Source organism: Buteo buteo, chromosome 1 (assembly GCF_964188355.1).
Source record: "Buteo buteo chromosome 1, bButBut1.hap1.1, whole genome shotgun sequence".
Classification (NCBI taxonomy): Eukaryota; Metazoa; Chordata; class Aves; order Accipitriformes; family Accipitridae; genus Buteo; species Buteo buteo.
The window spans coordinates 33,684,942-33,712,765 of NC_134171.1; the positions used below are offsets into that span (position 1 = coordinate 33,684,942).

At 39.0% G+C, this 27,824-nt stretch overlaps 1 protein-coding gene across 1 annotated transcript in view; it reads right to left on the minus strand.

Moving 5' to 3' along the window:
• Positions 1 to 27,588, minus strand: part of MTMR7 (myotubularin related protein 7) — a 50,546-nt gene extending 22,958 nt beyond the window's left edge. The window contains exons 1-5 of the mRNA XM_075026763.1: positions 27,427 to 27,588; positions 8,581 to 8,703; positions 7,356 to 7,518; positions 2,865 to 3,022; positions 1,145 to 1,273 (exon numbers count right to left, since the gene is read on the minus strand). Of these exons, the coding sequence (XP_074882864.1) occupies positions 1,145 to 1,273; positions 2,865 to 3,022; positions 7,356 to 7,518; positions 8,581 to 8,703; positions 27,427 to 27,450 (597 nt within the window). The 5' untranslated portion in view covers positions 27,451 to 27,588. The remainder of the gene's footprint in view (positions 1 to 1,144; positions 1,274 to 2,864; positions 3,023 to 7,355; positions 7,519 to 8,580; positions 8,704 to 27,426) is intronic.
• Positions 27,589 to 27,824: the final 236 nt, after the last annotated feature.

Below are 27,824 nucleotides of genomic sequence, written 5' to 3' on the forward strand. Positions count from 1 at the left end.
AAGCAGAATTCTGTTGAAATAAGGGGTAAAGAAGGAGTCAAAATAATGTCTCATTCCTTCCTTCTGAAGCTTAAACCTATAAAAAAGGCCACTGTAAAGTTAAGATTTCCATGGAGATGGTAGCTTATGATTTCTGCTTGTGACATCCTGTGGAAATATCTCCCATGCTGCATGGCGAACCCAGCAGATGCCCTGCAATCCCACACTAGCTCTGTCTCCTGGGAAGTCCTGGCCATCCCCCAGCACTAGGGAAGACCTCTTGATGCAGTTGCCTGTCTGGGACTGAAACAGGAGGAGGGAGGTATTAGACACAGATCCCTTGTGAGTACAAAGAGGACACCATCCTCCTAACTGGTAATGACAGCTGAGCTAAACCAGTCTTTAGGGGGCTGGGACACAAATGTAAAAACATCCTGTCCATAGGATCCTCCAGTCCAAGGGTCTCCTTTAGCTCAGCTGCCAGAAACAGAAGGGCAAATAGTCTAGGTACAGCTTTTTTCCCAAATGGTTACAGACATGTGAGGCAGTTCCTCACTCAGCCCTGAGAATATCTGTCATGGGGAGGAGAAGGTGGCACTCCTCAGTCTTACGGACAAGGAGAGTCTCTTCAACAAAGCCATGACATGCTGCTCAGCCAAAATTTTGTCGCTCTTTCATCCATCCTTTTTAGGTCTACTCACAGATCTTTTCTGGAAAGGCTACTCCTGATTCTCTAATAGCTGCAAGTACAGTTTTTCTCCTCCTCTACTTGTTCTCAGGCTGTGGCTACCAGATCCTAAATTGCTCTGTTGTCCACCCAACGACATGCTAAGCTGCCTGCTACTGGCCTTCACTCTTCTGCCACCCATATTTCAGGACTTTTTTTACTACTCCACTTCCTTGTGATAGAGGGATCGCATTTTTTTGTGTTAGCGGGATGATAGAGCTGGGTTTAAATGACTGCATTAAATGCCTATTAATGAACTAGCCATAATTCCAATACGTGCCCATATGCACAAACCATGCTAACCAGACTACACTAACCATGGTTTTTTTTTTTTTTTATAAAATAATCACTGATTTCTTCTTGTGAAGGCTTACTGGAAGAATTATGAAAGCAAGGCCAAAATAAGCAAACACTTCAAAGCTACAAATTCACGCTTACATTGTTATCCTTGCAGTAGTAGGAAAGAGCTGGGAAACGCCTTCGGCTCCGAAATTTAGAGCTCCCCACTATGATGTGTGCAGTCGCAGACTTTGGTACATACACTTCTGTAGGATAGGAGTCACAGACCTGTGAAAGGAAACTCTGCTTATTTGGTCTACAAAATACAAGTAACATTAGCCGTCTCCACGGCAAACACAAAATACCGAGGAACTCTAATCTCAGGGAATATTCCATCATTACTGTTTACACATCACTGATATTTCTCAAAACAGTACTTTGAAGCTGGAAAGTATTAATTCTAACTTACAGATGGCAAAACTAAAGCAGAAGGGTTGAAGGGCTGTATTTCCAAATGTTAATTCATGCCTTGTTGAGAACAGACAGGTTTAACATACATTTATACCAAAAAAGATTCATCAATATGTACAGCAAATTTGTATTTACAGCTGCGGTTTCCTCTGTAGCAGAATTTGGAAGTAAGGATGGGAGTGGGTGAAGGTCTCAAACACCCCTCTGTTACAATGGGAGGGGACTATAGAGCTAAATTTTCCAGCAAATTGGGTAATAAAAAAAAAAAAAGACAAAAATAGGGACTTGGAGAAAAGAAATTAATCCATATGAAATGAGGATACCAAAAGGCAAGCAGCCCTGTCAATGCCTACCACTTCTGAAAGGAACCCAATGAGCCTGCAAAAAAGCCCCCAAGCTCCTCCGGAGACAAGTGGGACCACAAATGGGGTCCTGGTCTAGCTTACTTTTCCTGATATTGCCTGTGGCATTCTAGCTGGGGTCAAAAGGATATCCAGTATCTCCCTGGGACCTTCTGAGATGACTAAAGGAATTAGGATGCCCGGGAGGAAATTAGGTTCTGAGATTGTCAGAGATATAATGAAGGAGAAAGAAAAGGAAGGGCTTGTGGTTACAGATGCTGCTGTGGTGAACTGGGTTTTATTTATTATGCCATTTTTCCTACAGTTTATCTTAAAAGAGGTCAAACATTTTTTTTTGCACTTGTTTTAACAAAAAGAAAACAAACCCTGACAGCACATTCAGTTTTCTCGGAGAACTTCACCGGCCTTCCTTGACACAGATATGTTTCAGCAGCAGAGCCAATGGAGTGCATGGACAAACTTCCTTCAGAAATACTTTGGTTATTATTTCTCACAATTAATTAACATTCTGGGGACTTCAGTCACATAAGACTGAACTAGGCAGGAGAGCAGGCAACTAGGAAGATATATGACCTGTCAGATAACTGTGAAAACCACTAACAGTCAATCACGAAGGCTTCAAAAGGTTTGTGAGAATAGCCAGTGAGGAAAAAATATTGCCAAATTCAATATTTCAAGTAATTTTTTTTCTTAAAATGACTGTGTAGTAATTTTATAGAACCCTGCATGTTAGGAAAATGCTCATTTAGACACATAATATTAGGTATTATTTAAACTTCTCCCCAGGCAGCCAAGCACTAACATTTAGAACACTGTGGACATGTTTTCTGTGCTTCATTTCCACATGTGCTAAATGAAGGCACATCCTTTCTTCCACTTTCTACGTGCCTTTTTATGTGAAAGAGTGGAAGAACTGCACCTTACTACATGTATGTACAGCACTGAGCACAAAGGGATCCTGCAGCTAAGCACTATGGTACTCCACAGTCAGACTGCTGATTTACTTTACAGACAGCCTCTGTAACAGAAAAATCACAACAACTCACTCCGTAGTCTCTGTTTACATCACTAATCTGCCAATAGTTGTTGGGAATACCCATCCGATTATATTCTTCATTGAGGTCCACAAGCTTCCAGCCTTGTTCTCGTTCTTCTTTATCTAATTTTGGATTGAATGAGAAACAATACAGCTCTTCGTATTTCACTGAAAAAAATAAGCAAACAAACACACACAGTAAACCACTTCAGATTTCTTATCCTGAAATCACACTTTAAAAGCAGAACTTGGTATTGTCCTTTATGTAGCTTCTTTTAAAATAGTATGCTTTGCTATACAAAAGCACATATCCTGGTTTATAACTGTTTTCAAGTATACTTTGAAAGTACTGTGCTCTTCTGTTATTTGCATATGTTGCAATATAGGTGCCTTAATAAAGTAGTAGTGCTACTTTAAATATACTGTTCTGCTAGACCTCTCCTCTACTGAATTGTAAAAGCTTTCCCCGGCACAAAGACAAAATTCATATGCTGTCATGGTTTAACCCCAGCTGGCAACTAAGCACCATGCAGCCACTTGTTCACTCCCATCCCTGCCCTGCCACCAGTGGGATAGGGAGGAGAATTGAAAAAAAGTAAAACTTGTGGGTTGAGATAAGAACAGTTTAATAAATGAGATAAAATAAAATATTATAATAATAATAATAGTAATAGTAATGAAAAGGAAGATAACAAAAAAAGAGAAAGAAATAAAACCAAGAAAAGACAAGTGATGCCCAATGCAATTGCTCACCACCCGCTGACCAATGCCTGAGCAGCGATCAGCACCTCCCGGCCAACTCCCCCCAGTTTATATCCAGAGCATGACGTTCTATGGTATGGAATATCCCTTTGGCTAGTTCGGGTCGGCTGTCCTGGCTCTGCTCCCTCCCAGCTTCTTGTACACCTGCTCGCTGGCAGAGCATGAGAAGCTGAAAAATCCTTAACTTAGGGTAAGCGCTACTTAGCAACAACTAAACCATCAGTGTGTTACCAACATTATTCTCACACTAAATCCAAAATACAGCACTGTACCAGGTACTAGGAAGAAAATTAACTCTGTCCCAGCCGAAACCAGGACATATGCTTTCAATCAAAGAAAACTGGTCAGTGCCAGAATAAGCACTTGTTCTGCAAAAGAATTTGCTGGCCAGAAGTAGCTTAGAAGTCCCTTTATTAACGTAACCTCTATACTGTGGCAAAGACAAAAGATCTGAACAATGGACTACGCAGCACAATCTTCCAAAAATGAACTAGTTCAGAAAGCTTTGTCCCGAAATAGGGAAGTTTCTAACAGATTCAATGAAATCTTAGTTTTGTGGACTGCAAAATTCTGTCCTTGAATTATTAGCCAAGGTATTCAAAATATGGATGTTGTAATAGCATAAAAATAGCATATGTTACATCAATCATTTTATCATGACCATGAAACTGTTTAAGTAGCCATTCCACCTGTCACCCGTGGTCAAGGACCATATAAAAAATGTTTCTTGTGCTGGAGTTTTTAACTTTTTTTAGGAGTTAAATAAATCTGTATTTATGCTAAAGAGGATCTTAATCCTGGTGACCAATGGCAGCCAGACACCATTGCCATTAAATGTCAGCTGTCACTGATATGAATAACTATTCAGCATATAGCTTGAAATTCACGTTCTCATTGATACTTAAGATATTTTTATGTCACAAGGGTATGTTTCATCCTGTTGCTCTAAGTTCCTGAAAACTTTCTGACCAACAGGTTTTTAACTTTAGAACTGAAGTAAAGTAAATCACAAGCTGAGTCCTCTCTGATTTCATAGTTCTCCACTGATACTCTTGCTCCATAATATAATTTTAACAAGATCAGTAAAATTTAAGCACTATGCTTTCTTTTCTAATAATATATAAAACTAATAAGCAGAGTCTTGGAATACTGCAGTAAGGAATTTACAGCTATAAAAATAATAACCACAAAACCAACAACAATATTAATAATAATAAGCCTCCCACCTTTTTCCAAAGTCTTTACTTTGATTTTGATTATGTTTTCTAAAGGTTTAATTTAAGTTATATTTTGCTTTTTTAAAATTTCATTAAATTGATTGTATACACACACAAAAGCATGAGCAAAAGGAAAGAAAACTTCTTGTTAGCTCTGTCAGGACAGTACTGAAAGTCAACAAAGTCGTGAGTAAGGAGAAAGAAAAGAATGATTTGCACATTGTCTGACAGTCTAAACTCTTTCTGTATTCTCTGATTTCAAATTTCTGTCATGGCACAGATTATGAAGACAGTCTGGTTTATTTTTCATCTGCTAACATAAAGTTTTAGCATAATCCATAAATCCAATCTGAGCTCTTTTTAATAAAAAGTGCTTTTGGTAGCAATCTGAGCTCTTGTTTTCACTGCTTTGTTGTCAGAAGCATCTGGATTTTCTTTCCAACTGGATCTGCTATTCACAGGCACATGGGAAGCCTTTAAAATCCACCTACTAAAATATGACCAGGTTATTTATGACTGATGTCTGCCTCAACATTACAAGTGTTATTACATGATGGTATCTATAGGTGGTAACAAAAATGTTCAAGTATTAATTGTCAGTGCCTTAAAGCTCAGTTATCACCACTTTGCCCGTACTTATAGGACCTTCCCTAATCTTTCACAGTTATTTTGCCATAAGCATCTGCAGTCTTGCTATTACACCTGTAATAACTGTTATGGTCAGCTTGTTTCACAAAATGGCTTAATTAAGCAAAAAGTCCAAACTCAGCTGACAGCTTGACCTTATTAAAATGCTATTAACAACTAGCAAGAATAAAATCAAACACGACTTTGCTCCTTTAGTGTAACTAGGACATCAGATAGCATAGAATGTATTAAGCCAGTACACAACATGGGCTTCACTCAGGTTCCCCTATGGTGGAATGAACGAAAAGAACTGGCAAAGAATGGAAAATAGAGCCTGAATGAGTCAAATTTTCTCCTCATGGAGTAAAACATAGCTTCTAATGCTGAGTAACTGTATTACCTAAAGAAAGTACAGCTTTGTGCCCAGACAAAATGACACTGCAGAGCACCGTCAAGATACATTTGGCTCAACTTGCAACTGGAGCCTTCTAATTTAAGTAAGCAAGATTTTATCCTGCCTCACATGAAGATTGGGGAGTTTGCTGGAGAAGGAAAACTACTGTGCAGCTGAATTATGCAAAGAGCTAATTGTCTGGTGCTCTTATTACATCTTCGTTCGAACCTTCTTGTACATTGCATACTGAACTTGTATGCAGGGTCCACAGCTATTCTTCCCTTTGTCATTCTGTATGCCTGTATCAAAGTGTCCTGTTCTGGTGCACAGCAGTATGCACACCTCCTGGCTCCAGGGAAAGAGCATTACAGAATCACATTCCTTCCAGCAGGCACGAACACATACTTGCAGCTGAGGTCCGTGGAATTAATCCAGATTTACCTGAGCAGAACCACTGACTGAATTTGTCTCATTATTTTTAGATTTCTCTAATTACTTTCATCTTGCATCACCTAGCATATCAAGTTACACCTGCTGCAGTTACATATTACTACTACTACTACTACTATTGTAATTATGGAAGGTACTTAATAATGTTCAGTAGCTGTGCTGGCTGACTGTGCAATTTCCCCCCACCCAGTAGATAAAAATGGTGTTCTCCTAGCAAGATAAAAATTAAAGCCAATGTTGTCAGCTTTGTACAGAATGTGGTAGACATTTTCTTTGCATACTGTTAAAGTAATAGTAAAGGACAGAGGTTGGTGGTGTATTTTTGCAGTTATCATTTAACACGAACAATCCAGACGCCTTGTCAGCTGGTCCTTAGGAGAGCAGCTACAGTGCAGAGGATCAGATGTTGGACTTTGACGCAACGTTTGGATTTCCATTGAAAAGAGGAAAGTTTTCAAAAGGATCTTGATCTGAATTCAGAAATTCAAAAAGGGCACATTCAAAACGTAGATAATAATAGACCGAACACAGGCAGTCCAGTGGAATAAATAAACTACTTGCTGCAACCTTTCACTGATTTTAAGAAATTTATGCACAGCACAGAAAGGGAAAAGTCAAATCTTGACATGACCACTAAATATATCGTAAGTTTTTTGTCACAGCAGGAATGTGAAAGTTCCCTGGATTTAAAGACTTGTCAGTATTTTCCTAAATTCACACTGACACAAGGCATACAGTAAACAACAGTTAGACATAAAATAACATTATAATATATTTTATGGCCCATGATACCCTAGAGTATTATTTTAAACAAAAGTTCATGTCATACTTTATGGAATGAACTACTTGTTATAGTGTGCTTTCTTCATTGCTCCGTAAGTGATTATTTTAATAGGCTTGTCTGCTGAGAGACCTTTTCTCTCGTAACACATCTCTAATGAAACCTTTCTTCTTAACCTGCAAAGGACAGACATGCACAGCTGCATTTCTTCTGTTATATTCTCTCTCTTCAGGATGAGGATTGACTTTTGTGACGATCTCCTTCCCATACCTGGTCGTGCCAGACGTATCAGAGATATGTAAACATCATGGCAGTCTCGTTCCTGAGGGATGACCAGCTGGATGACCTGGAAGTTCTTGCAGCGGATCAGCAACGGGCAACCAGTGGCAGTGGTGGCCTGCTTCTCAATAGAGGAAATCTGGCTGTGAAGAACCTGCGAGGGAATTGAAAACGGTTATGCCAAGTGATTCAAATCTTTAGGAGGAAAAACAATTATTTATAATGATGTGCCAGGGCAGGCACAATAGCTTCCACTACTGTTTTGGAAAATCCCCGCACTCCTCCTCTCGTAGTTTTGTTCCTCCCTCCAGCTTCAGGCTCAAGCAGCGCCTGATACATCACCTACAGACAAAGAACCGCTTCTGGAGTGTTTCAGCTGCTCAAACATTAGCCTGGTCATGCTATCCAAAGCTTTTTGTTTGTTTGCTTTAGTGTAAGCTAGCGGTTGTCAGAAAAAGAGCTCTTTTCATCTATCTGCACAGTGAAAAGATGAACCAGCATCAGTTTAGGCTAAAATGTTGGGCCTCCTCATGGGCAGAATGGTAGTCCTGGTTTAATTCTAAATACTGTATCAGATGAGGTGAAACATTACTATAAAAATCAGGAGGGGAATAGCGGGACCAAAAGAGAACGGAGTTAATAGTTGGTACAAAAATGGACAAAGGATTCATAATCAAGCTACATAAATGACTCTCAAATCATATGACACCAGAGCTATATTTGTACCCTTATATATATATATATGCAACATATGTTATAGATTCATCAAAATAGATAACAAAGCATACTACATTATGCAAAAAAACCCAAAAAACCAAACCCCAAATTAAAACAAAATCAGTGATCCAGCACAAGCAGTCAGGGAGAGAGGCAAGAACTAACTGAGCCAAGGTATTAATTCACATTCAAAGCATTTCTCCTCAGTTCTTCCTGGATGATAGGAGTAATGCTGTGGTTTACAGCAGCTGTTCCTTGGTCAATCACATCTGGTATTCATACATTGAAGGTCCTTCTCTTCCTCTCACTGTGTTGCAATATCCAGAACCCATTGAAAATTTTAAAAAATTACCATGCTGAAATTTCACATGCTCTGAAGTTATAAAAGCATCCATATGAACTAATTTACTACGTTTAAACTGTTTTGCAAGTTATTTTCAAATTACCATCAATAAAATGCCATGCACTTACAGCTAACTGAAAAAAAAAAAATTCATACCCAGGTTTCTTTACGAGTTTCAGAACCATTCTCCACAAATATGACATGGGTAGCTGTTAAATACAAGGTTCCCAGTGCAGCTTTTCTTGAAGATAAACGATCAAGTAACCGAACATTTTCCACCTATACAAGGAAATTACAGAGAAAAAAAAAAAAAGAAATAATTAGGCTATGACATAGCCTACCATAGTGAGATCTCAACATCCACATTTTGTCTATTACAAACAAATTCACTTTTCAGTACCATATGAAATGACTATCAGAAAAGCATAACTATATGACAAAATATGATTATAGTATGTGATCTATTTCCAGATCTACTTTAATGCTCATTTTCCCCCTTCTTGTGGTACTTCTGCATCCAAAAATCTGTTAGCAAAGACTTCCAAAGACAATTTCTCACTTGAGCTCTTTCCTGTTATCTCACCTTACCAAAATCCTGTGATAGCAAGGCAGGGCCTGGCCTTCAGCTAAACTCTAGCTCCACATTGTCCATTCAAGCCATTCCAGAATTATCAGTGATACATAGGAAGCTAAATTAAAAAAATAATGATAAGCAGGAGGTGATAGTGGTAGAGTATCTTTCTTCAGTGGGCCTCACACAAACAACCAGGCAAGTTTCTGTTGATAGTTTAAAAAAATGTTTCAGTGTTTGTCCCTATGCTCCTGTTAGGGCTGACAGCAGTGATCACATGAGAATTTTTTGCCTTCAGTCACTTTTCAGTGGGAATCAAGGACTTCACACCCACTGCTCTGCCTCATTGGACACAAAATGGGCGTTCTCTCTTTGCTACACTCCTGACAACAGGCGAGTCCGTAACACGTTATTAAGTCTGAGATCACCAGCTTGTGGCTTGTACACCATTTTGTGTATGGCATGTGTCATAGGCATTTATCTAGTGTTGTGTGACATTTCTGACTGAGAAACTAGAACAATTAAAAAAAAAAATCAACAAGGTGGATATTAAATGGGATAAAAACTGCCTAAAACAGTTAACAGTTTGCCAACATGGGTTTGATGGGTTTCCTACTACAACAATTTTAAAACTAAAATTAGTCATTTTTCCTAAAAACCATACCTAGTTCAAACAAGTGAAACCAAGGAATGCTGATGGTCGATATCATATAGCTTGTAGTAGATTATCAAAATGGCCTCTTCTGGTTTTACAATGTTGGACTCGTACGAGAGCACACGCTTTTCATGCAAGCAGCAGCACAGATCTATGCAGCCTGCCCACTGCTGCAAAGGGTCTTCAACACACTGGCTAATCTTCTCTACATCCTCTCTTCAACTCTGCACTCAAGACTTACAATTTCTTCTATACACCCAGTTATTTTCAGGACTTGGGGCTAATAACTGTTGAAGAGATATGACCCCATTAAAATCAAAAGGGACTAGTCTTGTGTTTGAAGTACAAAAGCTGACTTAAATGTTGCTCTGAGAAGATGGAAGAGGGGGAAAAAAAAAAAAAAGAACAAAGTTAAAGAAGACCTTACCACATTTGCATTGAAATAAATGTAATTTTGCTCCAATTTTCTGAAAATCAGAATTGGGTGCAACAAATACAAAGGAAGAGGATCAGCAAAATCAATTTGACAGAAACTTCCTAAAATACTCTCAGAGATGGGATGTAGCCATGTATTCTCAAAATTTTGCAGAAATAATTCCACTGAAATCACACCAGAAACAAAACAATGCCAGCACTTAAGAATTACATGTTTACAATGTCTATTCCAAATGCATTGCACTATTTTAAAAATAGGAATAAAGAAATCCTTAAAACCAAAATAAGCCAGTTTGGTAGCAAAATGCTTAAAATCAAACAATTAGTAAACCCAAGTCTTCTCCCTCAAGACCAGTTATAATCTGCTTCAAACAAAAATAAAACAGCTAGAAAGCATGGATAAAGTCTTTTCCCAGGACCATCTACTTCAGAGGTCACATATTGGGGTGAGGAGGAATGGAAGAAACACAGCATTAACCCAGTAAACATTCAGTAGTAAGCAAAAGAGGATATATAAAAGAGCAAGGATGATACAAAGGGAAGATGTAGGCAGTGCCCCTCTGAAAGGAACCCACAAATAACAACAATAAAAAAATGCGGTTTGTCTGGACAAAAAAGGTACCACCACTGCAGTCCAGCCAACGAGGACTCTGCCGTACAGGCACTGATCTTGCATAAGGCAGTCATCACCTCCACCCTACAAACAGAGGTTGTTTAGGCCATGAAACACAAGCAAAGCAGACGTTGACACAGCAGGGCAGGGGCTGAGGGGTGAATTTCCAGGCCTCCTAGTCACATCCTCTCCCCACTCATCAGTCAGGGCCCCATCACTGAATAACGCTAACAAACAAAGCCCTTGTTTGGAGGTTTTTTAATACAGAGCTACAAGTAAAGTAAAGCATGGATCTGAATAAATAGGAACAGTTGCATGAAGAACGGTGTGGTAAGTCATATTTCATTAAAGCAAATACAATGGCTGCACCTGGTGAGATCAGAGACTCACCTAGCCCTGCAGTTTCTCTCTTGGAGCAGGCAATTGCAGCTGCTGAGGGAAGAGTAGAAGATGCAAGCGTGTACTGATGCTCCCTCAGGATGTTATCCCAGCTTCTAAAAAGCAGCAGCTCGGGGGGCTTCCTAAGCTGAGGTCATAGTTTTTAATAGCCCTAACTGCATTTTAATTCCATGAATTTTGTTAAGTAACATTTTGAATGCCTGTAACCTATTGGCACCCACAACACCCTGCGAGAGTGAACTTCACATTTCAGCTATGCATTGTACAAAAAAATTCCTTCCTCTTGCTTGTTTCGAACCTGCCACCAATAACAGGTGCACCATGCATTTGGTGAGCAATTTGGTAAACGGGGAATGTCTTTCCTCGTTAACTTTCTCTGTGCTGCACATGCTGTTACAGATCCTCCCTCCATCCTTGTGTTCCCAGACTGAAGAGCCCAACTTTAGACAGTTGTGACCTCTATGGAAGCTATTCCAGACAAGCTCTTCCAGACTTCTGATTACCCTTTGAGAGGTCTGTTTCCTAAGAAGAGGCCAAAAGTGCAAACAGAAATCAAGATTTGGGTGTACAATAGGTTTGTGTAGCAGAATGGTGATGTTTGCTATTTTGTTCTTTATTCAATTTTTAAAAGTTTTCAAACACTGCTTGCTTTTTTGTCCTCTGCTGAACACAGTGCTTGTTTGGGTTTGGTTTTTTTTAGAACTAGCAATTGTAACTCCAAGTCATGCCTGCATACATAAGTTAAGACCTACCCCCATATGTATTATCTTGTATTTATTAGTGATTAATTTTGTCCATCAGTATCATGAGACGTTGCTGCAAGCACCTACAGCAATTTTGCATTTCTCCTACCCTGAATAATGTCGGTACCATTGGTGAACTTTGCTACCTCTGGCATCTCCTCGCCTGCCTGTATCTTTCAAAACATTTGTAAGCTGAACATCACAGGCTCTTACAGATTCATTGGATCTCTAGTGATGAGTTCCCTCCATTCCAAAAATGGACAATATATTCTTACTATTTGTTTCTTATTTTTTAATTAGTTATTACTGTGAGGCCTGTATGTCTTATCCTATGATACTTAAGTTTCTTCAAGAGCCTTTGATGAAGGACATGCTCAAAGGAGTTTTGGAAGACCACCTAGCTTTTATCGAATGGATCACCATTGTCCGTATGTTCAGTTACCTTTTTCAAAGACATTTTAGAGATTCTGGGTTCCTCTATGAAAGCTATGCTGATTCTTCCCCTTTTTATCATACTTACCCATAATTCTAATGATTTAGAAGGAGGCCTAGAGAGTACTGCAGCTCCTGCCAATTTCTCAGATTAGGTGTCATATTTATCACCTCCATTTTTTTTCAGACCAGGAAACTTTTAAGCATTACACCATCATTACTAGCTTGACAGTTTTGTACTTTAGTTCTTTTAACTTGCATGGATACCATCTGGTCCTGGTAATTTTTTACTGTTCATTGTTGCCAGTTTCTTCTGAAATCCCTTCTAATAAAGCTTTTATTAGTGACAAATCTTCTGATCTGTTCTTGACAGAGAAATATGCCAGGATGGGCATGTCTGTAAATACCTTCCCTACTTTGATCGTTTACTAGTCCTGTAGATATTCTGCCAGGATTTTACCTACTTAAAGACAGCTTGAGAATGGCTTTACTAGTAGTTTTTGCCAAGTTGTTCTTCAAAATCTCTTTTGGCCTTCCTTATTTTGTTTATACATTTAACTTGTTTATGCTTTATTTTCCTCATTTAGGCACAACTTTAACTTGAAGAAAACCCTTTTACTGCTAATAAAAGAAGTCCTTTTAATAAAAGACATCCTCTTACTCCTTCACCCTGCTGTTTAGCTATGCAAACCTTTTTTTGGTCTTCTAAAGCCTTTTTCTGGAAGTCAGCTTGCAGTGAGCTCCCATATTTAAACAATCTGCATGACTTCTATAAACATTTTAAATTTTGGCTCTCTTTCTTTTTAAATAGTTTTAACATTTTTATGTAGTTTTCTCTTTGAAGTTAAACATTGCCATGGGAGATTCCCCCCCCTTTTTTGCTATTTCAAAAATACTGCATCTAAGTACGTTAGTTGCTCTCACACAGAGGTTCTAGCTGTATTTTGAAAAAGGTCTTTCTGTCACTGTCTAAGACCAGGTCCTAGAATTATTTAGAATTACTTAGAATTACTTTCTTTTTTTTCAAGATAAACAAATAGCCTCTGTATAAGCAATCATTTAAAAAACCTAAAATTTTAGTCAGAATCACATACACACACCCAGCCCATTTACCTGAAAGCAATTTGGTAAATAATGTCTCCCACTGTTATTGCATTTCCCCTCTTCAATGCCCCATTTGACCTTGTTTAGGTTGTCACAGGCAATGCCACTATTTAGGTAGGACAGTTGGTACTACAGTCCTAATACCATACTGCAGTCCTGTGGTGCTACAGTTCTACCTTTCCTGTTTAATCTTGTAATTTCAATCTGGAGGAACTCTTTGCTTTTGTGGTGTAGTTAATCTATGAGGTTTGACTCTGTTTACTTCAAGACAAAAAAAATCTTCTCTTTGACAGGCGTGACTTTACCTGCCTTTCCCATGTAATTGGTCACTGACGTGCCTGTCACATTGATTATTTTTCTTCCACTAAGTTTCTAATGTGCCTATTACATCAACATTCTCATTTATAACCATTAACTTTAGTTTTAATACTGTTTTTCCAGACTTTTAATATTTGTACTGAAACACACACACACAGTTGGTCCGATTGTCTACGTTTCTTTGTGCTGGTTAAGTGGAACTCTTGGCAATTTCTATTTACTTGAGAAAACAGAATTTTTATACTGACAGTTTTTTGTGACACAGCTCAGCATCCAAAATATCATACATTTTCTGTATCTAACAAGAGCTTCTCAGTTTTTCAGTATGTCAGTGTGAATAAGTACAACTCAGAATGAGCTCTCCTACCAGGCTCAACAAGGAAAAAGTACTGTTTATGAGATGATGTAGTGGACTGAATTTTTAGCTAGCCCTTATTTCTGCTGACCTCAAAGAGTACAGTAATAATCAGTTAAAATTAGAGAGAACCTCAAAATTTGGCTCAATAAAAATTAGCATGATTTGATGATTAACCTTGCCTAGTTCTCATGTGATAGATGTCAATCTGTGATTGGAGTATGAGAAAAATAAAGCAGGTTTACTAATAACTTGCCTCATGAACCACCTTATCATATCTAACATCATTTCCAAAGGGAAAGGGAACTGCTTAAGTCTAAACTCTACCTGGATTCAAATCCACAGTTCTGATTTATAGTGAGTAAGTGTCATGAAGTGCCTTCAGGAGCAGTAAGGGTCTCCAAGCTCTCAGGAGCTTGTTCTGAAAACTCTCTGCATAACCTCCTGCATGGATTTCCATGGCTTTCACCTGAGCTCCATCTGTGTTTCTTCTGCCTAGTTTCCAGTTACTTAGACTTTCTGAAAAAGCAGTATATTTCACCCATGGACAGAAAAAAAAAAAAAAAAAAATAGAGCTAGCCTCAATTTTAAATTTCATTCTGCTGATCAAAGGATTCAGAGAAGGAGCCTTCTTTCTTCTTCTTCACCCTCCCAATCAGGAAAAGAGAGCCAAATCAAACAGTGTCTTTGAATGGTCTAGAGGGAATGGGAATATGTTCATTTCCACAAGAGAGGAACACATGTTGCAAAAGTGCTTTGGAAGAAGCTGAGTTTTTCTATCTTAAAAGTAGCAGCATGGTGAGAAATCAGCATTAATAGCAAAAAAACATTAAATTCATTATCAGAAGGAAACACTGTAGTAATTAATCTCCTACTTTTTCTCCAAATAGTGCTCCATTTTTTCACCAAAACTACTGTAGACTTTATTGGAGAACCTAAGAATTCATGTATGTACTGACACACGTCAGAAAGAAGTATACACACCACACACATGTGCTTTGCCTAAAATGAACAGCTGTTGGGACAGACTAGATCAGAAAATACAAGGTAAAGAATTAAAAAGAGCAAAACCAGCCTGTAAAGCTGGGAACTGGAAGAGCTTAGGAGCAAAAAAAGAAAGTATTAGCCAAGCCAGTCTGGAGAGTGGCATCTAAGTAAAAACTTCAATAATTTATTTGAAGCTGTTGCCCCCGTCATTTATTTTTGCCTGATGACTGTGGTTGTCTAGGCTTAAAGAAAAGTCTGCCAAGAGATTTATTTCAATGATTACAACCCCTTACATGGGGATAAATAAAGTTGGCCAGAAACTCTATTTTCAATGCAACACAGATGACAGAAAAAAGGAGGCAAAAATAGAAGTTAAAGGGAACGCAGATTAAGAACAGATGGAAGCCACTTTTTACTCAGAGAATAAACATGACAAATGACTTACCAACAAGGTTGCCAGGAGGTCATTCAAGAAAAAAAAGACATATTAGGGAAAAGCATGGGTCAAAGATTTATTCAGGCACAACTCCCACCAGTTTCAATGGGACTCCCACCTAAGGAAGAATGGCAAAGATACGACCCTGAAAGTGTTCAGAAACGTTGGCGTGCCAAAATGTTATTCCTAACAATATTCATGTACCCTAATTTGTTTTCATTTTTAGTATAGATTACTTCTTGAATAAGCTCTGACTGCATGGCCTATTTTTAAATGCTTCTTGAATATGCTACCTTTATTCTCACTTCTGTAAGATGTTTCAGCATCTCCAAACACATGACAGCATCGTAAAAAAATGCAGAAGTTACTTTCATGCTGTTCATAACTCCACATGGGAAAGCTCTTTCAGATAAATGCAGGATCAGTTCTGACTGTGGACTCAGACTTGAGAGGGAAAGGAGAGAGGAGTGAAGTTGCACAGCAGGTTGGTCAGACTGGAAAAAACATGCCTTGGAGCAAAACCTCACTCCCACGCCTCTCCACATCGCTTTGCTTCCTGACACGACAACACTCGTGTACAGCAGGCAGATGCTGTCTGACACAAAACAGTCTCTACTGTAGGATTTTCAAATGAAATGAAATTTTGAATTAGGAAAAAACATCTCAAAGCATTTAATTCTCACTACATTGGTTTTCGGTCTGTGTGTTTGCTCCCCATGTATTAGCTAACCTGAAGTAGAAGACACTTGAACTGCCAGTTCTGCTGTGGTAATCACTGAGCTGCCCACTATGATTATCGCTGTGCAAAGGAGTTTCAGTGATTCTTTAAGGGTAAAGAAAGGCTGCTTTCACAACAGCCTATGCTGCTGAAAAGGTTGACCCAAAGCCAAGTCACTCAGCGCTGGTTAGGTTAGCGGCACACACTTAGCCCTAGAAAGGCTTCTTCTTGTCTATCCAGGACTTCGTCTTCCCTCGGGCTCCTAGACCGCCCGGGGATTTCAGCCACCTTCCCTACTCACCTTGTAATCTTACACATGTGAGTAAAAGCAAGAAAAAACTGAGTCCTGGGAATTAGTGACAGGACTCTGACCAGCTTCAGCACTGCAGGCACGCAAAAGCTAAGGGAAGAGCTTGTGCAAGCCAAAAGCCTGAGCCTAATGAGAAAAAAGGAGCACAGCTGGTATGGTTTGAGGCCAAGTGGAATATTTGAGCTTTCTTCACCCTGGTTGACCCCAGCTATCCATGCGTTTAGCATAATTCTTGAGGGTGAAAAAATACAACATGCAAAAGACCAAATGCTATTACAATTTTTTTCACACAAAGATAGTATAGTGTTGTACTTGTTAAACAAAATATACAATAAGTGATCTTGCATAGTCTTGGAAAAAGAATAAAGGAAAACTGAATTGCCAATTGATGCTGCCATTTAATGTGGTTTCTATTCTATTTCATAAGAATCATGAAAACTGTAGTTGATCCATGTAGCTTTTTTATATTTCCATCTCTGAAAAGATTTCCCAAGTGCAGTAAAATAATGCACAATCGATCTGTAGCACAGAGTTGGATGGTTGCATATGTCAAAATAATCAACCAAAGCCAAAAATACCAAAATCTTTAAATTTAATTAAAGACACCTTAAGCTCTACATTGTATAAATTTTCCTCAGGGCAGACCTGACAGGATGGGGGGAAATATTCAAGAAAAGTCTAAACAAGTCTAATTTACCAAAGGACTAAAGTGAAATGGGAATACTGGAAAAGAGCTGAAAAAAATTGTAAGGAATGACTCGCAATGTTAGCAAGATGGCGAACAAATTACCTAATACTTTGGCTTAAAAAGCCCCTATTGTCTGCTAAGATCTATATGGAAGGTCAGTACCATATTATCAGATATAGCTGAGTAGCAGTTGTACAATGGATGCAGTGAACAGTGACCTATTACAAGTGTATATAGCATTGCAATATGGTGTCACCATTGTACCACAAAGCTCATCCATAGTATGTTTTCTCTTTCAGTCTATGTTAGTTCTCATTTATCTAGAAAACGAGAAGAGAGCAACAGAGGAATTTCCTGATTTTTCTGTGTGTTCTGTTAAAAAACATATCTAGCAGCTTTAATTTAGGAAAAAAAGTGCTTCCTCAAGTCAGTAAATCTTGGTACATTTGCCAAAATTGTTTAGATTTAGTTCTGAAAAAATATACAGAAGATTATTGTATTGCTCACAGCAGTAAGATGGAGTAGGGAGAAAGAATTCTGCACACAGCCAAGGGACACTGCAAATACATGTTACGTTTAAATTTCTGCATTGATACAGGCTCTTCTGTTGCATGTTCAAAATTATGCCCTGTTCAGCAGTCTATCTGAGACCAGCAGTACCAGGCCATTTCACCTGTGCAGGCCACAAAAGATTGGCATTAAAGATGGATTTGTAGGACTCACTTTTCTCATGGTAGGGATCTGCCTTTCTCAGAAGAGTACACCTGCACACCAGAAATGTCAGTGTGTATTTTCTGTTGCAAATAGATCAATCCTTCAGCTTACAGACACCGATAGATCAAATGCCACTTACTTGAGTCCAGTAACAGCAGGCTTAGAGATTATAGCCTTGACCACTCCAAAGCCAAACTTCCCAAATCCTCCACTCCAACCTCAGTCTCCTACTATGCATAAACAGAAATCAAAGAGTACCCTGCAGACATGCTGTCTTAATGATTTTCAGTACCATTTTTTAAGTGCAATAAGTTTTAGAGTTACTGGTTTAGACATGGATACCAAGACAGCAAATTAAAGTATGTGGTTTTCTATGTTTTTTAGAGCTTGTTTTATGACTTTATCCAGCTGCCTCTTTATTGAGGGTCACATTATTGAAAATATGAAAGCCTGGCATAGAAATCCAAAGGACGTCTGCCAATTCCAGGATTAGGAAAATATTTATATTATTATGGACTTAACAGAGAAACCTAAATCTAAAAGGAATAGACACAAAACTAGAAATCTAAAGACAAACTACTTTTCCAATTAATACAATGAGTCAGTATATGGATCCCACAGGGGAGAAAATGCCTTCTCACTCACACAATGTGGGAAAAACAAGGTGTTTAGAGAAAGACTTGATTTAAAAAAAAAAAAAACAACACTACAACCAAAATAGAAATAAAGTACATGCTGGGAACAGACATACCTATGAAAATCAAGTTTCAAAAGTGAAAAAGCATTCAAATTGAAGGGCCCTAATGCTAAGGTTAATGTGAAATAAAGAAAACCAAGTGAAAATAGAACCAAAACCATAAAAGCCATAATGCTTGATACTGACTCTTCTCAAGCCAGAGGAATTCTTTCATTGCCTTAAATAACCTTTGGATTAGGACCACGGGATCCATCAGTGTTGAGGCTTCAGGACGTAAATTCAGAAGGATCTTCCCAAATGGATCATGCTTTCCCTCACTTCCCTTTATATTGCCTGTTAGTCTTCTTAAACAGAAGTTTTGGGTACAAAATTAGAACCAACACTAGTTTGATCTAGTAAAACAGCTCCTGTGCTCACTTGGTAAGTCATTCACCTCACAAAAGTTAGTACACTCCTGGACTCACTGTAGAATAGATATAACCAGTGAACATTGAATTAGCTATTATTTAAATGATCAACTATCCTAGAGACTCTTACTACTACACAGGCACAAAGTTTTGAGATGATGAATATATGACATGTTTTAACAGCTTTACCTGTTTCACAAGACACTTCCAATGGGATGACCAAAGATTAAGAACAGAGAGGTGAATGAAGACAACCAAAAGCAATTTTCTGGTTTTTTTACAAGAGAATGTATATTAATATATGAGTATGAGAAATATGACTCACATTACAGAAGTGAGAAAACAGATCTAAGAGTAGTGAACAGATGAAGTTGGTTACTATAACAGAAAATGAAGAAGGTATTAATGCCATCTAAGTTTCAGTACCTTATTTAGGTAAGTAAGTTAGAAGCTTAGGCACATAAAGAATATGTGAATGGAGACTGTGAATCTAGTCTAATAGGATTCTGGAAATTCCTTTGACTATGTCTATGGAGCCTCTGTTCTTAAATGATATACCTAATGCTAAATAGTAAAAAATTCATCCCATAAGTAGTGATGCCCAAAAGGAAAAAACAAACAGGAGAAAAAAACAATGCAACCTTCTGACAGATAAACAGAAAAGTGACGTTTCAGCTGAAACCACACTCCAAATTTTTAGTTCTAGTCCTCTGTAACAAACAAGTTACTTGAAAACACACAGTGGCATACCATTATTTAGATAATATTTCATTATGTTGCCAATAGAAAAATTGCAACCCACTTTAGCAAAATAGGATTTTTATGGATCATGTAGCAGTTTTACCTGTGCCACCTACTCCAAGCTCAAAGAAAAGGCAGAAAAGTGTGATAATTTTGTGATATTTTGAAATACCAGCAACAGGATGTAGGGTTTTGTCTACTGCCTCACCAGAATAACATCGTTGTGCCAAACACATCTGTAACACAAATAAATTTTACATAGATAACAAAATCGGGGAAAGAGAATGACACAGAAGACTGTGGTGTGCTCCTGTGCTGAATCTGCCAAGGCTGGTTTGGCTCCTTGCCCTAAGCAATGTACATCTAGTGCTTGTGTGGCAAATAGAAATAGCCAGTGCCTTGGATCGCTCTGGCTTAGTTTTTTCTTACCCTTCCAAAATGTCCCTGCTGGTGCAAGATGAGGTTCAATCTGGTACATTAAATCTGAAATCTCTCTGTGTTGGAGGCATTTCCAGAACAATCACAATGAATGAAATATTTTATTTATTCACATTAAAATTCCAGCAAAGTCAAAGACAGGTGCAACTAATGGAAAATGAAGTAACTATTGATGAAAACATGTTCTGTTTCAGTATGAAAAATTATGCCTTCCAAAGTTTTTCACTTTGGATGAAGATTTTTTGGCTGTTTAAAAATAGCAAACTTCATTTTGAAAACTTAGTGCAATATTTCACAACTTGAAATTTCATCTGCTCTCCCCTACTTTGATAGACTCCCATCCCTTTGACAGCCCTCCTAGAGAGTTGGCATCCTGAAAACCCTGAGCACCCTGAAGCTCAGAAGTGAGACTTCCAACTCCAAGCTCTAGAAAGGGGAGTTTTGTGGGTAAAAAAAAAAATAAAAGGCTTCAGCTCTACCACATGGAGACCGAATTAGTGTCCTAATAGTGAACAAGCCTGAATTACCAGAGTTCCCAGGTTCCTGGTTTCACAGGGTGAACCGAAGTTCTCAAATCCCCAGCCAAATGCAAGTCTCAGATCTTTGAGATGTGCTGGCTTGGTGTGGGCTGTGAGAGTTGCAGGACGTTGACTGTGGACCCAGGAGCCAAGAGCTAGCTATGGTTAGGTCTCCAGATTGCAGAACTGACCATGGACTGTGGAGCTCAGAAACACCAAAGTCTCCAATTTCACTGCTGCTTTGAAGTGAACAGTGTCCAGACAACTGGACAGTTCTCAGATCCCCAGTAATCTCCTGGGTAAACAGCCAGGAAAACAGGCAAATTTTTGTCAGAACCCTGCTGATGCTTTCACAGAACTTCAGTGACAACAATGGCCTTCTGTGACTCATTTTGGGCTGGTAAATAAGAACATGTCAATTTAAAATCATTTAATTGAAAAGTTCCTGGTAAGGCAAAATAAAATTATGAGAGCTGAAGAATGGAAAGAAGGTGGAGTCCAAACACTCCAAAAGAAGGAAAATAACAACACTACAACCTGACAAGCCTGGGAGAAAGAAAAAAACCATCCAAATCAGTGAACAAGAAAAAGGAAATACTGCTCGGGGAATAAACAGCAGCCAAAATCTTCCAATATAACAAGATAAAGTCAGGTATTCACACATACACAGTGGGAATGACCCAAACTAAACCACGATGTGGGGAAGGAGAAAATCCAAGACCCAAAGAGCAATTCTGGCTATGTGATTCACTGAAATTACACCACAATATTTCTTTTTAGCAGGAGTTAGTTTGATTTCACTAATAATGAAATTATCTTGAAACCCACCCAAATCAAAGACAGCTCTGGACCTCCTCCAGTTCCAAAAACATATATTAAGTGACTTAAATGATAAGGGTGATGAGAAAACTGAGGCTGAGATGGGCAATCCCCAGCTGGATTATAGGCCAGACAAGTTAGCTATGAAAATATGATTTATGACTGAGGTAAACTGTAAATATAATTTGTATCAAATTTGTAATCCATACAGTAATTAGGCTGTGGTTCTGACATTCAGTCAAATACAGCTAAAGTTTAAATGTCCACAATTCTCTGAGGTGGGTTAGAAAAAAAAATACCCTTGAGTTGGAAATTAATGAAACTGGTATCATGAATGCACAATAACCATGATTTGCATGACCTTTTGACCATTTTCTGACTAAATCTTTTGAGAATAATGGCTGTTACAAGATTTTGTTAAATCTAAACTGACTCTAATAAGCAGCTCCCTTGATGACTCTAATTCAAAACAAACATTTTAGGAGCAAATTCCAATCACACATCACCTAGATATCCTCTGCAGTTCCTATTTTAATTTTACCCACCTCCAGTCTTGATTGCCAAACCACAGAACGCTTTTCAGCATAGTATATTACAAAGCTTATTTGCATTAAATTTGTCATTTGTGCTCAAAGTTCCACAGCACAAAGATGGAATAAATGGAACCCTAAGAAAACTAAATTGCATTCTAAATAGGGAAGATTTATTAACAAGAAAAAAACTGTAATGCACAAAATCAGAGCCAAAAGTGTCCAGAATTGGTGTAGATGTTTTAATGCATCACTTTGAATATAAGCAGTCAAGGAGAATGACATGTTTGAAGTCATTAAGCATGTCTGGGCCCAGAATAGCTTAAACATTTCCTAACCATGATGTAAAGTCAGAAAACAGTTATGGAATCAGAAAGCACCAGCTAAGCTGTAAGTTGCACTGCTCTAAGCTGTATACTTAGAAAAGAAAAGTGAATACTGTCCACTTTTACACAACACTTGAAAAGCAGAAAATCAACTTGGCACTCAAAAGAGATTGCCGTAAAGTGTCTACTGTAAGCTGATGACCCAAAACACCAATAAAAGGCAAGAGCCATGCCAGCTTCACCTCATCTGCCTTTCCTAAATAACAAACTAAATAGAAGTTTAGCCAAGAGCTAGGAACGCTATGGCGAAGTGCCTGTGGTATTCCATTCCCTGGCTTCTAGGGAAAACAACCAGCCCACAACCCCAGGCAGTTCCTGATACTGCCTCAGGACTGCTGCCACCTTCCTTCACCATTGAAGTGAAATCGAACTTTCCCCAAAAGAACAGTAGCCTGAATATGGAGAACCTAACTATAATATCACCTCCTATCTCAATGGATGGCACACAGAAAGCAATGGTAGAAATGACAGCTTAGCTTAAAAATAGGTGGAGACCCAGCAACCCAGCAGATGTAGTTGAAGATCAAAGATTAGGCTTGCTGAGTTCAATTTTACCATTGACCTTGAGATCACCTGGACAAATATTTTGCCATTTACATGAGTCATATATAAAGTGGATGTAAATGACACGGGTTTCCTGATGGAGACATTGGGAAAATTGAGTTGTATTATAAAGCTTTTTGAATGAAAATCTATGGAAAGGAAAATGGAATTAAATCAAAAGGAAACAACACTCATTTACATATGCTGGAAATTTGTTTTGGAAAGTAATACATCTGGTAGAAAGATTTGTCATTATCATGAGAAATGACAGCATATCTTAAACTGCCTGAGAAAGGGATCATTGAAAGGAAATACCTTACCATAACATCACAAAAATGAAAGCACTCGAGTAACTCAAGTCATCCCAAGTATCGCATTAACAAGAGATACTGAGCCAAACTAATTTCTGGGCCAGCTCCACTGAAGACAGCTGTTACACCAGGGATAAATCTGATGTATTCTTTATTATAAGAAGGGCATTCAGGAGGACTGCTGCCAATATACAAAGACAAATGCTATGGAACTGTGGTAAATGAAATAAAGTAACTGATTAGCAACAGTGCATAAAGTCTCCCTATGAAGTAAACTTATCTTCAGAGCTCTTTATCTGTCAACCTGTCCATGGCCAGACATATCTCTACACATGTTAACAAGATGTGCTTCTAGTCTGTGCAGAAGTATTGCTTATTCATTTTTTATGACCGTTATGAGCAGTCTGTCACATTTAGGGTTTTGGCATTTACATAAACCATCTTGCTGCCCAATCCATACTCATGGCAGACAGTGGTTTTACTAATTTTTAATTTTTAAAAGATTATTGGAGCTATATATGATTCTATTTAGCAATGAGTGACTGTTAGCAACTCTTAAATGTACTCAGATTACAGCCTTCATACATAGGATGGCATTTACTTTGTGAAAATGTCATTACTACATATGTATGTATGTATAAGCACACATCATACATGCACTCTGTGTTCTACCAATAGTATAATGACAGAACAATAGCGTTCAGTAGATAAAATAGTGTGTTAGGAACTTGGCTATTCAGAAGGTCCAGGGAAGGTCCAGAAGGTCTAGGGAATACCATGTCAAAAATAATGAAGAGAAGTCGTTTTGTCTAACAGACAACTGTCAAGAGACCTGGTTTCCATTTCTGCTGTTGACTTGCTACTTTTATTTGGTGAGGAGAGACAGCAGTTAAATTCTTCAGAACTAGACTTAAAGGTATCATGTCTTTTGGTGAAAGACTAGACAATGTATCATTAGCAAAATTATGTAGTTATGTTAACAGCATGTGAAAGAACAGGACTGTTGAGCAGGTGGATACACACAGTCTGTTGGGAACGAACCAGAATGGCTTTTGCAGCAGGAAGTCCTGATGAAGTCCTGTGATGCTGCTACAAAGCACATGGGTGAAGGTGACCCAGAGGACATAATATATTTAGAGTTCCAAAAAAGCTTTTGCCAACTGAAGGTTATTAGAGAAATTAAGTTGCCATGGTACTGGAGGAAAGGTCCCTTTACAGCCAAATCTGGTTAAAGGACAGGAAGCAAAGACCGGGGCTTAAGGTTCTCTTTTCAGGATGGAGAAGAGTCAACAGTGAAGACCTACAAAGTTTGATGCTGGGACTGGTTTTATTCAACTTTATCAGTGACCTGAATAAAAAAGTAAACAGCAAAATCTTCAGGTCTGTGTATGATCATAAGCTATCACTAGAGAGCCAAATGCTTTATCTGTGGCACGAAAACTCCAGAAGAGCCTTGCAAGACAGAGTGTGTGGGCAAAAGAGTCACAGGTGAGCTTCAACACAGATAGGCATAAAGTGATGTACTTGCAACAAAAACGACCTAAACCATATCTATACAACTGCAGACTCAGAACTGAGAGTTACCACACAGGGAAGAGGTCTTGGGATCATTGTTGACATTTCTCTGAAATTATCAGAATCTGGTGGGTTGTGATCAAGATTTACGTCGAAGGCATGGATAAGGTGAATGTGGAGCTGTTATTCACCAAATCCTCAAAGCTTAGAGCAGGGGCTACTGAATGACACTACTAAGAATTTTTTAACAGATAAAGTAATTATTTTTTTTTTTATTTTATTTTTTACAGCCATGATCTTCTGGAAATTGTTTCCATGCAGGTTGTGGAGGCAGAAGTTGTCAGCATGTTTAGAAGGAGCTTTGGCAAACTCACACAGAGATGTCCATAAATGGACACTAATTGAATTAGGAAGAGCTGGACCCTGACACAACTGTGGGTGCTGAGATGGTGCAGAAGTTGGCCAGGTTTACATGCTCTCCTTCTGCAACTGTCAGACAGAGTAGTAACCTAAACGAATGACTAGTCCAACTGGTGTGGAATTTCTTTCTGCTTTTTTTATGACAGTTATGTTATATCAGATTTACTTTAATATTTATGAACCATCACTCACTACAGTTAAATTTCAATTAAAAAAAGTAAATTGCCAAGTCCTAATGGACTTCATGGGGTAGAGACCTTTTTTACTTCCTTTTGAAGAAAAAGCTTTTACTTGGGGCAGGAATTTTGTTTTCAGAAATTAAGTTTATTAATTTTCTAAAGTATGGGATTTATCTTGATTTTCCATTTGGCTGGGTTTGCAAATCAAGGAAAGTGTCATTATTCTGAGATTAATACCTTTAAAGAGTAGGGTAGTTGCTTGTCAAATTTCTCTCAGGACAAAATTGGCTGGAGTTAAGAAATGTGATACCGGCGAATACCACATGATACAGTGAGAATATCCCTATGCTCACATAGCTTTCCCTTACCTATTTTTACATTGCTGGCATTGAAAAACATTTAACGTTAAAATCCAAATTATCAAAACCAAATTCAATAAAAACAAAACAAAAAAAACCCAACACTCTTCTGGTGGCTGATTTTAAGCTGGGGTTTTCTGAGCAAGCAAATCAAAGATAACAATTCTGCTAGGTAACTGTAGATACACTGACTTGCCAGTGTATTTAGGAGTAACTGGAGAGATGAAGTAGTTCAATACCCCCACTCATGTTGAATGTCCTGGATTTTCTACTTTTATGTAAGAAATTTTAAAGGATTTTTGTATCACTTGTACCTTTAAGTCATGCCTTCCAAACTGCTTTGTTATATCAGACAGATAGCTTTTAACATAGCTATAATGTAAGGGAGTGCCAAGAACCAAGACTGCAGAATCACCTCGCACTGAGTAAGATTTTCAGCATTTGAGTCATCAGTACAATGCCTTCTCAAAGCTGTCGGATACAGAAATGGGTTTTACATACACACAGTAACATTTTAAGGACTTGTTTGTAGAAAAACTGACAGATAAGCTTCCATTGCCTGCAACAGGGACTTGCCTGGGCCTTCCATTCATAGCAAATATAGCCATTTCTTTTTAGTTTTTTTCCTACCCTTATTAATTTGTTTTCACTATTTTCCTCGTTCATGCTTTCAGCATTCCTCAGCTAATGGTCCGAAACATCTGTTCAGACAACTTTCACTAATCGTTTCCTACCTGCAGTAGGATACATTCTTACTATTCTAATATTCTTCCTTCCCACAAAGGCAAATAATAGAACACGAAATGAGATGAAAGGAAAGGCAGTTATTATAAATGCCTATCTTCTTAATACATTTGCAGCTTAACACCTAAAGGCCCCAAAATCTGGATGAAGTAAGAAGAGGCCCTCATCTCAAATTCATATCATCATACTAAATCTTGATAATAAACAAATAGGCACAAATCAAACACAAATTGTTAATCGCAGGGATTTGGGTTAACAAATAAACAAATGTGAAGATATATCTCACCCCCACTTCAGATTAACACATTGCTCTGGTTCATTTTTTTATGACCCTTTTTAATCTAAAATTTTTGTGTGTCAAAACTGTATTTTCTTTCTTAGAGCAAGATGGCAATTTTGTTAACAAACACAGGCCTCGTGCTCAGATAGCTCTATGAAAAGGATGATTACACTGCCCAAGTGTCGGCATACCAAAATTCATCACCAGGTCTGAAATACCGGGGTAAACTACAGGCACCTGAAGAGCAGATCCAACACACCTCTCATTTTGGACACCTACGGGGACAGCGTCGGCGTTAACGGGAGGGACCGAATAAACAGCTGCTAAAATGCCCGACAAATCCTCAGCCCACGTCGCAAAACAGCGCGTTGACCTCTCGGCGCATTTGGGCAGATTTGATAACAAACCGGTTGAAAAAAAAAAAACCCCAACACCCCCCGCCGAGGCGGCTGCGAACCGCGCCGGGGGTGGCTGCGCACCGCCTGACGCCCGCAGGGCTGCGCTTAAAGCCTCCCTTCAGCTGCAGCAGAAGCCGGCAGGAGTGGGGGGGGTCCGTGGGGGGGATGCTGCCGCGGCCCGGGGCCCCGGGAGGCCTCTCCCCGCCGGCCCCGACCCGGCCCCGCCGGCCGGCACCCACCTTGGGCATCCGGATGTGCTCCATGGCGGCGGCGCCCAGCCCAGCTCCTCATCCACCTCCCGCTGCCGGCAGAGAGGCGGCCGTACGCACCTGGCCCCTCTCCTATTTTCTCCTGCCAGCCCTGCTTTTAGACATATATACTTTTTTTTTTTTTTTTTTAAGTAATATATTTTTACTTTATTTTTCCCAGCGCTTTCCGGCGCGGGTCTGAAGGATGAAAAGGGAGGCTTGATCCAGGGCAGCTCATGTGCCCGTGTTTCGCTGCTGGCAGGTCAGGGGCTGGCTCCACCTCCCCGGCAGCTGCCATGCTGCCCCGGCGGCGGGGATGCTCCGCGCCGGCCCCGGCCCCGGCCCCGGCCCGCGGGGATCCGCGGCGGCGGCTTGGCTCCCCCCGGGCA